Source organism: Diceros bicornis, chromosome 39, assembly GCF_020826845.1.
Source record: "Diceros bicornis minor isolate mBicDic1 chromosome 39, mDicBic1.mat.cur, whole genome shotgun sequence".
NCBI lineage: Eukaryota > Metazoa > Chordata > Mammalia > Perissodactyla > Rhinocerotidae > Diceros > Diceros bicornis.
Window position 1 is genome coordinate 11,521,825 of NC_080778.1, and position 16,977 is coordinate 11,538,801.

A 16,977-nucleotide genomic window follows, 5' to 3' on the forward strand; every position below is an offset into this window, starting at 1 on the left:
GGACAGATGGACACTGTGGGCCTCCAGATGGCACACCCTGGAAGGACGTGGTGTCAGGGATCCATACCCTGAACCTGATCATAATGAAACACCGGGAAACCCCCAAACGAGGCACATTCGATTTAAAGAAAAAGGCCTGCACTCTCCCAAAATGTCAATGTCACAAGAGACAGAAAGGCAGAGGAACTGATCCAGACTAAAGGAGCCTAGAGATGTGACAACTAAATGCAGGATGTGATCCTGGCCTGAAGGGGAAGGGGTGTCATGACAGACATTACTACTAAGACAATTGATAAATCTAGAATATGCACTGCAGATTAAAGTATTGTGTCAATGTTAAATTTCCTAAATATGCACTTAAACCGTGGTGATATAAGAGAATATATTTGCTCTCAGGAAAAATATCCCGACATATTAAGAAGATATATGATATATGCAACTTACTCTCAAATGGTTCAAAAAATAATGGCATATGCGTATGTGGCAAGATGCTAACATTTAGTGACTCTGGGTAGAGGACAAATGGGATTTCTCTCTACTGGTCTCACAACTTTTCTGTAGGTCTGAAATTATTTCAAGACAAAACGTTTTTTAAAATGTACTGTTTAGTCTTGCTTGTTATTGAGCGTTGTAAAAGTGGTGTCATTAGATCCATCCACATCAGATGTGATTATTACTGAGTATGAATACATCTGCCCCTCTTCACACTTGAGGAAAGTATCCATCTAGAAAACTGGTTTCTCAGCAATAGATTTAGAAATTACTGGGATTAGGTTTGCACATCTAAATGATTCTACAAATAAAGTCCCAAATCCCTTTTAGTCCTAAGAAACCTTGCGAGTTCCCAAGAAAGGCTCAACCAAAACATCTTCATTTTGTGCTTACTCTGCCCTCCTTTCCCAATGGCCATCAACACCTGCAAGATACTTAATTCCAAAAGCTTTCACAGCCCTGAGTTCTGAGAAGACTGCTCCACCCTACTCTCCAAGGCAAGTCAGCTCTGTCTTTCTTCTGAACTTACAAGGAAGGTGCTGGAGGAAAGTGGGTCTATGTCCCTCTCAGGCACACTCTGATATTCCCGAAGGCTCAAACCCAAAAGAAGGGGCTGCTTGCTCCATGTCAGTCTGTCAGTCATCACAAGAAATCTCCCCTGGCCTCAGGGATAAGCCGCAGCTGTTTCTAGAATCGTTCCCATGGGAACACAGAAAGAGGAGCCTAGAGAAACCAGAGTTCAGGGCTCAGAAGCCTGGCTTTTAGTCATGACAAGTTCTCTTCCTGGACACGTCTGTCTCTCCCTGAGTCATAACCTAAAGTTTCTTCTCCTAAACAGGTAGAAATTTCAGTCACAGATGACGGGACTCAGGAGTGTCCAATCTCTGGGCTCCAAATTCCTCCCATTATAAAAATTACCTCAGTCCCATTCCACACTCCATAACCAGTCCAGGCCTGAGTTAGTGAGCACACCCAGACATCCCGAGTCAACACGGTTCTGGGAAGGAGACGAGGGTCCCTGGATTCCCTGCGTTGGATGATTCCCACCCAACTGGGATCACTCTAGGAAAGACCTAGAAGCACACTTCAAGGTTTCTAACAGGTCTACATAACAGGTGCAAATTAATTAGACAGAAACTGTGCCCCTGTGTACTGAGAACAAGCAGGAATCTGTGTTTTAACAAGCCCTCCAGGTGATTCCTGCACACATGTGCACACACGTGTATGCACGCGCACACACGCTAAACTTTGAGAAGTGCTGGTTCCAACTTCTTCCTCCATCGCCCGTTCGCTCAAGTTGCAAATGCCTGAGGGGATAAGGAAGCGGAGAAACGAGCTCGGGGGGCTGTGTCCACACCTGTCCAGCCACAGGGCACCCTGTGACCAGGCCCAGCCTGCCCAGGGCTGCTTCCTTGGGCATCATTGCCGCAGGTTGTGTCCCCCCACCTCCTGAAGTGGACAGGGCCGGGAGCAGAAGCGGGGCCTTGCACATTCTCTCAGGAGAGGTCACCCTTCCTCCATCATCTCTTTAGTCTGGCTGCTTAGGCCTCGCGTCCCCCCTACCCCTATCCCGCTCTGACACTGACCCGCATCTCTCCTCTCTGGTGTCACCTAGTCCTGAGGCCACCGCGTGTCAGAAGCCTCAAGAAGGAGCTTCAGTCAGGGGCTGGAAAGAAACCACTGCTGGCACCAGCACACTTGGACTGACCGCCACTGCTATTTTTAGTCTCCTCTCCTTCTCCTTCACCCAGCCTCCTCCCCCTGGCCAGGCGGACCCTTGGCCAACCTCTCCTGTCTAGAGTCGAGTTCACTGCTATAGACTACAGACGGAGCCTTGGGAGTTGGCCATGAGAACAATCCAAGTCTAGAGAACTCCTGGCTGCGTTAGTCGAAGGAGAGTCTGCACCAGCACTTGAATGAGTCCCACAATCACAAAGACATCTCTGAATCTCTCGCCTCACATCCAGATGCTGCCAGCATCTCTCATCTGGATCACTGCAACCGTCCCATCTGGTGTCCTTACTTTCCGTCTTCTCCCTCCAAACTAAAACCTGTTACACTTACGTGGAATCATGTCACCCTCCCCTGGAGGTTTCCACCCTTCATGCCGTGGTCCAGTGTGTGCTGGAGGCGGCTCCAACCAGCTCACGAGCTGATTGTGCGTGCATCTCTTCCCAGCTCCAAGTTCATTGGAGTCATCTAGGGGTCTTCAAAAAGTAGATGCCTGGCTCCCACCCCCAGACACTGTGATTTAATTGGGATGGCATGCGACCTGGATGTCAGGAGTTTTGTAAGTTGCCCAGGTGATTCTAATGTGCAGCAAAGTTTGGGTACCACTCCTTTAGCTGGGGTAAAATGTAAATTCCTTAGTATAACATACAAAGCCCGTCTTGATCTGGCCCTTGTCTGCCTCTCTAGCCTCACCTCTTGCCATGTCCCCCACGCCTAGGACTGCAAGCAGCCAAGCCAGTGTGATTCTCTGGATTTGCCATGATCTCAGGGGTTGCAATATCTGCCTCTGTGGCTCTCTCTGCAAAGGCTGCCTTCCTTCCCTGGGTGACTCTGTCCTGTCCCTCCCAAGTCAGCTCAGACACCCACCCCTCAGCCTGGGTGAGCCAGCCCTCTCCAGAGCTGCCACAGGGTCTTGGTCTTCCTCTCTCTTGGGCTCTATTCACACAACACTGTCATGTCCTGTCCCCTCCTCCCTGAAGGCAGGGGCTATATCTGATGTCGTGCCCTCATGTACCCACAGATGCTCAATGAGTATGAGACAAATAAAGGTCTTACTCTGGGGTGTCTCTGAGGGCTGGGAGATGCAACAGCCTAGGAGACCAGTCCTTGTTGATAGGGAGATATGAGGACACCGTCACTACACCTCACAGTGTCCTCATGGGGACTTAGGGGGAAACTCTAAATCCACTCACAAGACGCAAAGAGCCATGAGTCTCCTAATGCAACTTGTGTTCTTGTCTCCTAGATGTTATAATTTATTCATGTTAATAACAATATTAACAGCTACTATTTTTGAGTGCTTTCTAGATACCGTGCTAAATTCTAATATACATTATGATATTTAATTCTCTCCATAACCTTTGAGTTTGGTACTGTTAATCCCATTTTATAGAACAGTAAACTAAGGCTTAGCAAAGATAAACGCTTCTCAGCTTTTTTTTTTGAGATAAGAACATTTTTTTTGAGTTAAGAAGTTTTTCTTTGAGATAAAAACTTCTCAAAAGTATATGGTTCCTGTGGCCGGCCTCGTGGTATAGTGGTTAAGTTCGCATGCTCGGCTTCAGCTGCCTGGGGTTTGCAGGTTCAGATCCCAGGCGCGGACTTAGACCATTCAGCAAGCCATGCTGTGGTGGCATCCCACATACAAAGTAGAGGAAGACGGGCATAGGTCTTAGCTCAGGGACAATCTGCCTCAAGCAAAAAGAGGAAGATTGGCAACAGATGTTGGCTCAGGGCCAATCTTCCTCACCCCAAGGAAAAAAAAAAAGTATATGGTTGCTAACTGGGGGAGCCAGAACCTGAACTGGAACCCAGGTCAGTATAACGTCAAAGTTTATGCTCTGGATCACGTGACAGGCAGCCTTGCAACCTTGTTTTTCTCTGTGATGGTGGCTGATAAGCTCAGGACCTTCATGTAAGCACACAAGACCCACAGCCTGCACTGCGCGTGCAATTTTATCTTGGCTTCAGTTGATTTTCATGATAAGTATTTTTCCTCTCACCCAAACCTCTTCATTCTCTTTGAAACTGTTGTGCTACAAGCCATCCCACATCCACATTCTGGTTGTACATCACACAAATGAGCACACACAGTGCCATGCATCCAAGCGCTTAGTGAACAGCCCTTGACAAGGAGGTGGCGAACGTAGGCAACGTGGGAGCAGCAGAGAGGACTAATTACTTTGCATCCTCCTCCAGCTGGTTGAGTCACAGGAACCTTCAAAACACAGACCTACCTCAACCTTTACAAGACATGAGTCTATATATGCATGTTACGGGGGAGGAAGATTCTAAAGTGACAGGTGGAGTGAAATCTTCAACAGACTAACAGTATATAAAAAATATACTCCATAACTATACCAGGAGAGCAATTAGCTTTAAGGGTAAAATTTCAATGTCGCTATTTATAAACTGCAAACCTATTTACATGGTAAAGATGAAATTGTTAAAGGCATATTGTTGCTAGAAATGGTGTCAGGATCCAGGAGTTTGTCATGAAGGTACCATTCCCATGGAAACGTGCAGACAAACCATCATCCCACAGTCCTCTCTGCGTGCCCCCATCCCTGGCAGGGCTCATGGGTTCCCCGGGGCAGCCTCAAGAGGGTGCAACATTGCAACTTAAAATGCAAGCTGTTCACCCAAAAATCTTTGCATTTTTCATCTCATGTGAGTGCAGAAGGAAAGGGAAAAGCTCAAAATGGAGAAAAACAACCAGAATCAATCCTCAGGCTTGCTATCGATAGTTCAGGTAGGGTGACTGTGGACCACCACTGAAAGCTGCCCTCTTTGATGAAGATGACCTAATCTGTCTTTGCTGATGGATGGTATCTAGAGGATAAACATGAGTATTAGACCCAAAGGTTAGCAAATCCTTAATAAGATTAATGAACACTGAAGCCTTTTGAAACTTATTTTGAAGAACCATGGGGGCCCTGGAGAAGCACAAGTGTTATGAATCTGAAAGAGGCTATAGTTGCTAAAAAGCGAGCCACCAGGTTCCACGGACACCGTCTGTGTCAGATCGGGGGACAGCTGCTCCAGGGCAGGGTCAGGCTACATCTGGAGCATCAGGAGGGTTAAGCTGGGGACCAAAATTAAAAACGAAAATGATGAATGAGTTTTGCTTTGTTTTTAGAAGGGGGAGACCAGAACATGGAGAGTCCTAGAAATATGACAGTAGACGCCCTAAGGAGCTAGAAAGTCCTAGAGAAGACAAAATGGAGAAAGGGAGAGCCATGAGCATCCTCCTCAAAGGTCTGAGGAATCAGACTTACTCTGGAGTGTTCCCAAACACCCTGTGCACAAACAGTGCGCAATGCAAGGAGGAACTGGCTAATAACACAGCCATCCCAAATCGTGGCCTTGAGCTCAGTGTCTGGAGGTCAGCCTCTCACAGATCCTGGAAGAATGACCCCTGAACTGGGTGACTGGGTGAAACGGATGGATTTCAAAGGGTCCTTCCCAAATTCTAAGGCTACCATGATCAGCCCCCAGTTTTTGGCTTTCTTACAAATTTTCACATGAAATATAACATGGGCTCCCTCTTTTCTTTTTGCACTCTACTCATTTGATCTTCACTTTTTATTCTTCTAAATGCAGAGCTCCAGAAATCTCAGAAGGAAAACTCTAAATCTAAAGAAAATCAAATTTCAAGAACCCTGTTGGAATGTCCAAAACAAGTAAATCTATAGAGACAGAAAGTAGACTAATAGTTGCTTAGGGCTCTGGGAGAGCTAGGAGGGAATGGAGAGTGACCACTGATGGCTACAGGGTTTGTTAGCAGGGATAAAAGTGTTCTAAAATTAGATTATGGTGATGGTTACACAACTCTGGAAATGCACTGAAAACCATTGAACTGTATGCTTGAAATGGGTGAAGTTTATGGTATGTAAATTATATCTCAGTACAGCTGTTTAAAAAAAAATAACTCTTTTGGGATGAGCTCCAGAGGAATTTTCCACGTTATAATTATCCTCAGGAGTGCTTCTCTATGCCATCACTTAAAGCCACCAGCCATCCTCATACATCTGAGTTGTTCCTTTCTAATGGAAAGACTGAATGTTAATAAAGCTTTTTTTTTCCCTCTACAGAAGTCAGAGCCTAAATGAGATCCCCATCCATCCATCTCACTCGAAGAACTGACATGGTTCCTTTCCGTGGCTGTCAACTGCAGCACGATGACATGCAGCATGAGGACAAAGTGTCTACTGCTGACACTGGGTCAAGTCAAGGGCAAACACTCCAAGAACCTGGCAGATGGCCCTGAGCCTCTTCAGCCACTGGCTGATGACCCAACCGCCATCACACAGAGCCCTGGGTAAGAAGAGCCAACGCGACAGACGCCACGGCAGAGAGGTCCTCTGAGTGCACCAGCGCTCCCTCCAGCCAGGGAGGAGGATCCAGGACCGGTGTTGAGGAATCTCGAGTTCACTCGCCCGTGACCCCCTGGGTAGGGACTCACTGAATGAGGCAGCGTGTGTTCCATTGACGACAAATGTGTTCTTGGGACATGGCACTACACCCTGAACTTGTCCCAGGAGCCAGAACGCCAAATACCTCTGGCACTGACCAGAGCCCTGTTTGGGATGGCAAGGTGTATTTTTAGAAATCATAAGAAAGCTCTGTGCAATTCTCACGTGGCCCCACAACAGGCACCTCCAGACGCCAGACCTGCTGCACGGCCACCAGGACCCTGAGAACCTCTCACAGCCCTCTAGGACAGTCACGGCTCTCAAAAAAAATCTTTGGCCACGTTTTCAATACACTGAACTTGGCGTCTAACTTAAGGTGATTCTACTCAATTACACTGTGGTTCACTTATCAGCAAAGACCTTCCCACTTCACCTGCATCAACGGCGAGCTCATGATCAGAAAATTACACACAATGTACATGTTTCTGTATAAACACTGCACACACTTGCACACATTTTGACAGCTCAGCTCAATACAACTGGGCCTAGGACTAAGACCAGAAACTGTGCCATGAAAGAAACATGGTTAAAAGAAACAAACCACAGCTGTTTAGAAGCCAAGGCAGGGTGAACAATGACACAAGTGGACATACCTTTTTTTATTACCTACCTGAAGCCCTGGCTGCTCCCAAAACAGTGGAACCGAGCCTCTGATCTGGACAAAAGACGACACTCCATCATCCATGTAAATCGTCTGCACCAGAGGGAAACATAAAAGGGAAAAGTATTCTTCAACGAAATCGAACGTCCTGGGGCTGGGTAATGGGATCCGGCTCCTGAGACCCGACACCAGCAGGAATGAAGGGCAGACGGCGACTCCAGCGCCCTCTGCTCCTGTCCCCAGCGTGGCCGGGCTACTCTGTGACCCACAGGCCAGCCCAGTGCACTCATGGGCATGCTGGCTGCCGACCCGCCTCCGAGGAGTCCAGAGCAGACGCGGGCTCTCCCAGGGTCTGCTGCAGCTGGCAGGGAATTTGCACCACCTTGCCAAGCTCCCTCAAAACCCAGCAATGGCCCCCCACCCCATGTTAGGAACAGAAGCAAATGTGCTCTGGGATTTAACTAAGATCTTTCTTAATCCCTCTGTGTTCACCTGGTCAACAGCCAAGTAGCAGAGAGTGACTAGAAAAGGACTGAATGAAATGAACAAACTACAGCCCAAAGATCTAGTTGTCTGCACTAGTCAGGCCTCTACTTGACAAGGCAAGCCAAGACTTGATTTGAACCTGTAGCCAGTCCTGACCTTATGCCACCGTGTTCTTGAACACGCCACTAAGTCAACACAACACAGCTTCCACAAGCTTCTAGCGTGATAGCACCTGCATAGAAGCAGATGATACTTACACGTTAAAGAATATTTCTCCTCCTCCATCCGCACACACAATTATTTCAGAGTGCACCAACTCCCCATCTGCCTGCTGGCCCCCACTGAAATGTAGTGCAAGGGAGTTTTAAAAAGACAAAAAGTACAGTTCTGAGCATCACGAGGGGGAGGCTGTGGCAGTTATCGGATGCGCTGCCCTTGATCTGAGTAACTCTACCCTGGCCTGCCAAGGCCGGCCTGGGCGATGCTGCTGGTCCTTTCCATTTCTTACCAGCCTGCTCCCTTACAGGGTAGCTTTCCAGGCAGCTAGATCACGCTCAGATCACACATGCATTAGTAATTCTGCAGTGGAGGACTTGAACATCAGACCCGCAGGTTCCCTGGACTACAGGAATTCCATGGGCCTGTGGCTATGTTGTTGAGCTGAAATTCTATCCTTTAATCCCCAAAGGAAAAAAGCACTGGGTTAAGAATTTGTTGTCTGTTTCTAGATATTGACTAGCAGCCAATTTGTTACTCTCCATTATTCAACTGACAAAAAGAGAAGAAAGTAGCAGATTATTTAAACTACTGCAGGCATAGTTGGCTACAATGAGATTAAGTGCATAAGACCCAGTGGCAGGTGTGACTTGCACAGGTCCAGAATGCTGAGAAAGCAACCAACTCAGCCAACATCTTTCTATAAAGGCAACTCTTCAACAGTGCCCAGGATCTGATTTAAGCTAAGGAACTATTACTCTTCACTTTAATTAACACACGTTAATTGCACTACTTCCAGCATGAGACCACAATCCTCTTGAGTTGCAACTTGCACAGGACCAGCTTCAGAAAACACCAAGGGGCAGTCCCAGTGCTCCAGCCCCCACCCCTGGGGCCAGAAGAAAAGATGCCTCCAAATTTCTCCACTCCTCCCTCCCACGTGAAAATATTCTAGTTCGGTGTCCCCATCCTACCATCAGGACCACCTTCCTTGTTCCCAAGGTGATAGGACAAACCTGGTCATCAAACACTAGTGAGGGATTTACGGTGCTTTCCTTTCCGGGCTAAAGAACATAGGTTTTAATGCTAGTGGGAGATGCAGTGCCTCACCTCACATAGGTAATTTTAACAGAGGGCATTTGAGGTCCCCGGGGGAGGAGAGGCAGGATGGAGAGTGAAAGCAGGTGGGCACTGCGCTCTGGGACACCAGCCTGGGTCCAGCTTCCATGTGCCAACTCCCATTACCCAGCAGAATGACCCTGGATACGTTCCTTAGCCACTTTCAGCCTCAGTTTCCCTCTCTCTCGATGGAGTTATGTCACCCAGTCACAGAGGGAGGAGTAAATGAGGCAGGGTGATCCTGGCGAGGGGCAGGCCTCCGTTCTCTTCAGGCTGGGAACTCGCTACCCCTCCGCCCTGCAGAGGACGGAGAAAAGACTGGGCAGGGCTCAGAGCACTGCAGGAAGAGGGTTTAATCCAGGACAGCACAGACAAGAGAGGGGAGGGAGACCAGCAAGGCATTTCGGGAAGGAGGGAGTCCACCAAGGCCACGTGACGGCGAGGCCAGGCCAGGCCTGGGAGCCCCTGCACTTGGCAACCCTGAGCAGCCCCTTTCATGGAGTGGTGGGAGCAGAAACTCTACGACCACAAAGAGAAAGGGACAAAGCAGGAAGCCTCGTGACTGCATAAATACACTTTTATCTAAAAGGCTTTTTGCTGAACTAGGATTTCCGGATGAGGTGTTTGCAAACCAATTCTTTGCAAGCCTGCATTCTTGGGAGGACATGCACAGTCATCCTAACCTCCCTGGACTAATCATTGGCCTTATCTTCAATAGCCAGATATTTATCTTTTGGCAGACCAGGGGACTTTTGAGGTTTTGTTTTTCAGTGTGGTGAGTCACGGCTGCAGAGCCAGCCCCCAGGTGTGACTCAGAGCAGAGCTGAAAGGACTTAAGGCTTCCTCCCGGGGAGACTGAGGTGACTCTGCACCTGCACACACACCCGTGCACACACACACACCACACAAATGCACATGCGACATATACGTGTGTGCACACGACACAATACACACACCTGCATGCACATAACATACCATACACACAAAAGCACACACACACACACAAAACACCCCCACACGTGCGTGCGTTCACACACACAGCCTGCCTTGGAGGAGAAAGACTGTTTGTCCCTCTTAGGAAAAATGTTAAAACCAGGCAGAAGTGGATGGTGCTGAAAGCACCTCCTTTTCTGGCTCCCTGGGCGTTTCACTCAGGAGAAGCCCAGTTGCCAATTTGTTCTTTACTTAGTCCCTTTGTTTGTTTGCAAATGACAACAGCTCGGCAATTCTTCAGCTCCCCCGCATGCATTGACGGCAGGACATCCAACCCCAGGAGGCTAAGGGCTTGGGTCTGAGAGCCTCAGTGCCCTAGCAGGGGGTCCGGGCCAGAGGTGACCTGCGGGTAGCCACCAAGAGGGGCTGAGCTGCCCCAGCAGTCTCTTTCCCACCGCAGGCTCAGTACCAGTTTCCTCCTGCCACTCTCAGGTGAGGAGGCCGAGTTTCAAAGCCTGCCCTTTCTCCAGATGTCAGCTCACGAAGCAGGCAAGATGGGCTACCTGAAAGGACCTACCCGCCCCCCAGCCCCCGTGTCTACTCAATCACTGATTTGAGGGCCACGGGATGCGATGCACCATCTGTTCTTTCACCATAAACAAAGCCACCAAGGCCACACGTTTGAGGGCACGCTCTGCCCCACGACACGACCCTGACCAGGGGCTCACAATCGTGGCTCCACGAGCTCAAGGGAACAGGACATGCAGGGCTCCGTGAGTGACTTCTCCAGGATCCCATCAGATCACCGCAGTCCTAGTTGGGTGAACGTGGACAGGGGCACAGGTAGGTTTCCTTCACGCTTACTGTGCGTCCTCCCTTCCCCGAGCTGCTTCCCCAAGCTCAGCAAAACCCTGCATGCTGAGCATCCTCCCCGTGGCGCCAATCTCCGATGTATCCTTAGAAGTGCCATCACCAGCAGGCAGCTAGGGGGAGGAAGGCATAGCTGCCGCTCGGCAGGAACACTAGTAAGTACATATTCCATTTAGAGAAAGATTTGTGTGTTAAAAAAGAAAACAACTTAGATCAACCTAAGCACCTCTGTTGCTACAAAGCACCACAGATAAAAACATCCCACGATCCCAGAGACAGAAAGCAAGTGGCTCTCTTGCTGTAAGTGGAAGCAATGCAAGTTTCTCGTTCTCTGGGAGCAGCTGCTTCCTTCCAGCCATCTCTGCTCATCCTGCCTCCGTAAGCAGTTTAGAAAAGGGGATGATGCTCCTACAGTATACACTACCTGGAGCTGGCTTCCAGGAAGGGAGGATTCCCCATCGGGACCATGCCCAGTCCCATGGGTATTCTGGGGCGTCCCTCAGCAGGATGCTTTCCAAAGGCAGCATGCGCCTTCACTGCCCTCCTCAATTTCATCTGTGTCTTCCTCCCCCTCTGCTCCTCCCACCTTGCACTGTCTTCCAGCACACAGATCTCTCCTGCCCTCACTTGCTCTGCTGTCTTTCCCGTCTCTCTCCAGGTGGGAGTCTCACAGCTGAGCACTGACTGTGGGAGGCACCCCTGGGAGGGCGAAGCTGCCTGCCTGGGAGGGCCAGCCCATCTGTCTTGTTCCTGCTGCGACCCCACCTGGCAGGCTCACCATCAAACTCGAGGGTCTCAGGATTTGCTTCCATGTTACCAACAAGGACACCCCTGGAATCGGCCCTAGGAACTGACTCCTCCCCTCCCCTGGTGGTCGCCTTCCCCCTGTGCCATCGTGGTCACACTGTCTGGGGGCTGTGATGGCGTGAATCATCCTGGGCTCCTACTTCCCACAGCAGAGAGCATGTGGTCTTTCCAGAGCAGCCTGAAATGTACGCGCCCCACAAAGAACTGCTTTGGGTGCAAGGCCACGACCCTCCTGCCACAGTGTGCGTCTGGTAAAATGAAATCACCGTGGGGTTAAGTTGCAATCTCATGGTCTGGGCGGGGGTTGTGTTCACAGCTGCCTGCCATCTCTGGGTGGACAGCAGATGGGTGTGTCCAGCTGCCCATCAGCTCATCTGCTGCTCCTGGGAGCAAGGTTGGGGTGAGAGCTTCATCGAGAGAGCAGCACTGTCTGATCCAGAGCCCGGAGGAGGAAAGGGAGGAAAAACACAAACCAGGAAGACCACAAAGGCTACGGGAAGAAATACCCCACAAGTCCCGAGAAGGGAGGCCATTTAAATAGCACCAGGCTATAGGACCCAGGAGTGTAGGCGTAGGCTGTTGGTATCTCTAAGGCCTTGCTGGGCTGGCCACAAGGTGTAGGAGGGGACAAGGTCCCTGCCTCTAAGCCTGAGCAAGTAAACTGGGCACACGGAGATGAAACAACCAGAGCAAAGACTCCAACCCTAGTCTGCAGAAAAATGAGAAAAGCAAAGACAAGGAGATTTTTCATAAAGCCAAATGTACTACTTTTAAAGTGTAGTCCTTTAACATCAGATTATGTCCTTGTTACAGGTGGAATTGTGTCCCCCAAAAAGATATGTTGAAGTCCTAACCCCTAGCACCTCGGAATGTGACCTTCTTTGGAGATGGTGTCAGTGAAGATGCAGTTAGTTGCAATGGGGTCATATTGGAGTGGGGTGGGACCTTAATCCAGTATGACTATGCTTATAAAAGGGAGACAGAGACACACAGGGAGGAGATGCCACGTGGAGATGGAGCCAGAGACTGGAGTGATGCTGCCACGAGCTGGACCACCAGGAGCTGGAAGACGCAGGAAAGGATCCTCCCCTACAGCCTTCAGAGAGCACAGCCCGGCCAGCACTGTGATTTCAGACTTCTAGCGTCCGGAACCAAGACAATAAATTTCTCACAGACATTTGTTTTAAGCCACCTCGTTTGTGGTACTTTGTTAGAGCAGCCCGAGGAAACTACTACGGTCCTCTTGCATTTTTAGCGTTAAAATGCCCTCTCTCTTAGGAAAGGATAGTGACATAGAGGGCAGTTGATTTTCCAATGACTTATCAATAAGATACAGTAGGTGAGACCCCAATTTTTTAAAAAGCTGGTTGAAATGCAAAAATCCAGAGAGCACCCAACAAGAGGACCAAGCAAGGTATGATCTGTGCAAGGGCTGGACGCAGAATGAGCTGAGCTGCAGGGACTCGCTCTGGGGCCGTCCGGTGGTGAACTCCTGCATCTGGCTCAGTTACCAGGTTCAGGCTCTCCGGTATTTGATTTGTACAAATATTCTTTGCACCTTTGGCCCCCAGTTTCCAGCACGGCACCCAGTCCATGGCAGGCAATAAAAAATAACGATTTGTTGAATGAATCCAATGGTTCAAAGGCTAATAACACAAGCAGAAACACTGTGTTAATGAAGGTGGGCATGACAACAAAAGGAAGTAATTTCCATCCTGCAGACACCCAGCAAAAAGGAAAATAGTCTCCATTTGAGGGCCACATTTTTTCTCCGTCATTTTTAACCATATATTTACCAGCTTCGTCCATATCCAGGAGAGCAGACAGCGTGAGCAGAAGTCACAGGCAAGCAATGGCCCCTCATCTTAAGGCTCTTGTTCCAAATGCTCCCCCTCGGCGTCTGACCCCAAGAGCACCCTCCTCACCTCTGTGCCTCTGAAAGGCAAGCAGGCAGCAGCTCACACACGGAAGGCGGCTGCTCAAATCTGTGCTGAATTAAATTGGCTAAAGCCCTCGTAGGAAACACCTCTCACAGCTGCACGTCAAGGAGGGGACGCAGAGTGACATCACCACTAAATGAACACAGGCCGTCTGCAGCCTGATGCCCACAGCAATATTGCACCTGTGCCTTTCATGGGGTGGTCCTTTCCTGCCATTTATTATACCTGTTGGTCTACATGGCGGCATTATCCTACAGATTGCAAGTTAGAGAAAAAACAGTTGTAAGACAGCATTTCTGGGAATGAGAACAGAATTTAGAAATAAGAAATCAATGAGAAATTAAGCAGATGGTTATATTCCATGGGAGCTGAAAGCCACTGCTGCTTAACATGCAGATTTCACAACGCCCAGGTGCTAATTCCGGCTACAAGGGTGAAGTTTTGGTTGATTTGAATGAAAAATAATTGTTTCTTCTCTCATCCTTCCAGTATTGATCTACTTATTTTTGTCTTAAAAAGATTTTCAAATCCTACTGGTTCATCCATCAGCTGCTCTCTGAATAACTCCCACCCTTCATGACCACAGCAAAAATTCCTGCTTTCTTTTAGCTGAAAATATCTCAAGTAAACACTTTCCCAGCATGAGAAGTGAATCAAAAAAGATACACCATGCAAACCAGAGGCCACATTTGCAGGCAGAGCCCCAATTACACGTTCTGTTTTACTATTAGAATAATATTAGAATAGTCACGATCATCAGAAACTGCCTCATACCCCCCAAAGGGAAACACGTTTGCCCAGGCTGTGTCTACTCTGAACCACTAGAGGCCACAGCCTGGCCTGGGCACTGACCTGCTCCGTCTCCACGAAGTTGGACACATGGCCATCGTCATTGACGCCACGGGTGTAGAAGCGAGCGCCGGCACGCTCGCAGCTGATGCGAGAGATGAGGCAGGCCTTGGCCTGCTTGTGCGAGGCGTACACCGTGCGGATGGCTACCACCCCGCAAATGACCTTCAGCAGCCAGTCACAGCAGCTCACCTGGTGCTGCCTCAGCGGCACGTGCAGCAGCTGGTTCCTGCAAAATAGAGCCCCACAGAGACTCAGGTCACCTCCCATCCTCCAGGAAACACTCTGCCCAAAGCAGGTAGGGATGAGGCACCTGTGGGGCTGGCAATCCCACTCAGGATGAAGTGGATGCACACAGCTCCCCATGAACCCTGCACGTGGGGCACGCGGCCCGGGGCACTCACGGGCTTCTGAAAGACCCCAGTCAGCAGGGCCACTGAGAGGTGAGCAGCAGGAAAGGGAAGGAGTCCTTTCCCAGAGCTACTTCCAGGCTGTCAGTATCAGTGACTGGAAGCCACGTGTGGAGTGTGAGCTCATCATGGGCCTTTCAGGGAATTTCAGAGATGCCTCCATTTAGACCCGTGGCCTCCACATTTTTAAATTATAAATCCCATCAGTAAAAAAATTAATCATATGCTTCACGATTAAATAATAATAATAAATGATAAAATAACAAAAAAAATAATCATATTAGATATATGCATGCTTATTTAAATTATATACCCATCCCATGAGGGGAATATAATGAGAGCATTACAAAGCAACCCAAAATAAATAAAAAAGGATGAGATGAAAATAAAGCTGAAGGGAAGTTCCAGTATTTCCTCCCCATCGGCGGTGGGTGGATTGTTCTGGGCCTGTGGAGACCCCTGGTGTCCATGATGATAATGGTGGGGAACACAGCCAGCGTGTATCCAGTACACCGAGCACCACTGTAAGTGCTTTGGGGTGGATTAGCTCACTTCATCCTTGAAACAACCCTCTGTGAAAGGTATCATCATTCAGCCCATGTTACAGATACAGAAACTGAGGCACAGAGAAGGGAGGGCTTTGCCCAAGGTCACGGAGGCGCTAAGTGACGGCGTGGAAGCTCAGAGCCCGTGCTCTTCACCCAGCACGTCCAGCCCCGCACCTCTCTTGATGAAGCCCTACACTGACAGCCTCACCTGTGTGCAGCCGCATCGAGACTCTGGAGAGCATGTGGAGACTCTGGACACCCGGAGACCACAAGCTGCTTCTGGGTCCACCCAGCGCCCAGGGGACTGGAGCAGTGCTGTCCTGAGGCCCGGAACATGCTCCCAGGGAGGCAAGAACCCTCAGCTGAGCCTCTCTCTTACAGAGTATTAGGCAAATCTAGATCACAATGCCCTATTTGTTTAACAAAGGCAGCACTATTCCCGCCCTCGAGCCTTCCTCAAGGATGGCAGCATTTTCTCATTGCTGGAGAAGAGGGCTGTGAGCTCTGACATCTCAGGAGTCCCTGCTCTTAGGCCACCCTCCTGGACTGTGACTGTGACCACTTCCACCTGGGCGCTAAGAGACACCCCCTCGGGGAGCACGGCCACGTCTGAGCTCTCATGGCCACAGCGCATGTCTGTCTGAAAGCTGATGATCAGGAAGCCCTACTCTACAAAAAGACATTTCCTTCTCCTGAGTCACTCTCTAAAATTCAGATGATCAACCAGCTCTAGTAACAAACGTATTAAATCTGCATGTGGTGTCAAGGCACAGTCTCCAGAATATTCTAGAATCTTCAGCCACACATCTACAGCTGTTGTCAGTCACTAGGGGTCAGGAGAAGGAGCCTTCTGCCAAATGGTCAACTCTGAATAATCCTTGTTTGTAGTCATGCTGGCCTGACCCCCTGAGGGAGGGCAGCTCATCCCCCGGGAGGAAGAGGCCCAAAACTACACAGGAAAACAGCTTTGACTGTACTGGGAAGCAGTGACCAGTGGGGTCAATAACCAGCCCAGAAAAATGACCTCACCACCCTCACTGCACCCTCTCCCTCGTTCACCGGCCATGTTCAGTGTTGACCCCATCTGACTCCAGATGTAGGTCCAGACCTTGAACGCACCACCCCAAATGGTGGGTTTAGGCAGTCAAGCCCATGACCGCTCTGCTGGGGCTGACTCAACTGTGGTCAGTTCCGTGGGCGCCGCCCTGAGCCCAAACACCACGCCCCAGAGTGTGGCAGAGCTCTGCAGTCTGGCACGCTCCAGGGCCGCCGCCTCCTCTCAACTCAGGACAGAGTCTAGTGTCCACTCGGGGCCTCCCACGCCCCTCTCAGCCTCCACTTTGTGAACCTCCCCTTTGTCTTACTACTTTTTGTGTACCTCGAATCTCCAACCACAGAGCATGAGGCGGCCTGGGAAGGGCAGCTGCAAAGGTGCTGGGGGGATCCAGATGGAGGCATCTCTAACAGCCTTAACCATGTTTCCAAGGAATGTGACAGCCT

At 49.6% G+C, this 16,977-nt stretch overlaps 1 protein-coding gene across 3 annotated transcripts in view; it reads right to left on the reverse strand.

The window, feature by feature from the left end:
* SYNJ2 (synaptojanin 2) overlaps positions 1–16,977 on the reverse strand; it is a 97,109-nt gene that overhangs the window by 43,644 nt on the left and 36,488 nt on the right. For all 3 annotated transcript variants that reach the window (XM_058534080.1, XM_058534078.1, XM_058534081.1), the window contains exons 4-5: positions 14,523–14,748; positions 7,309–7,392 (exon numbers count right to left, since the gene is read on the reverse strand). In XM_058534080.1, coding sequence (XP_058390063.1) covers positions 7,309–7,392; positions 14,523–14,748 — 310 coding nt within the window. The remainder of the gene's footprint in view (positions 1–7,308; positions 7,393–14,522; positions 14,749–16,977) is intronic.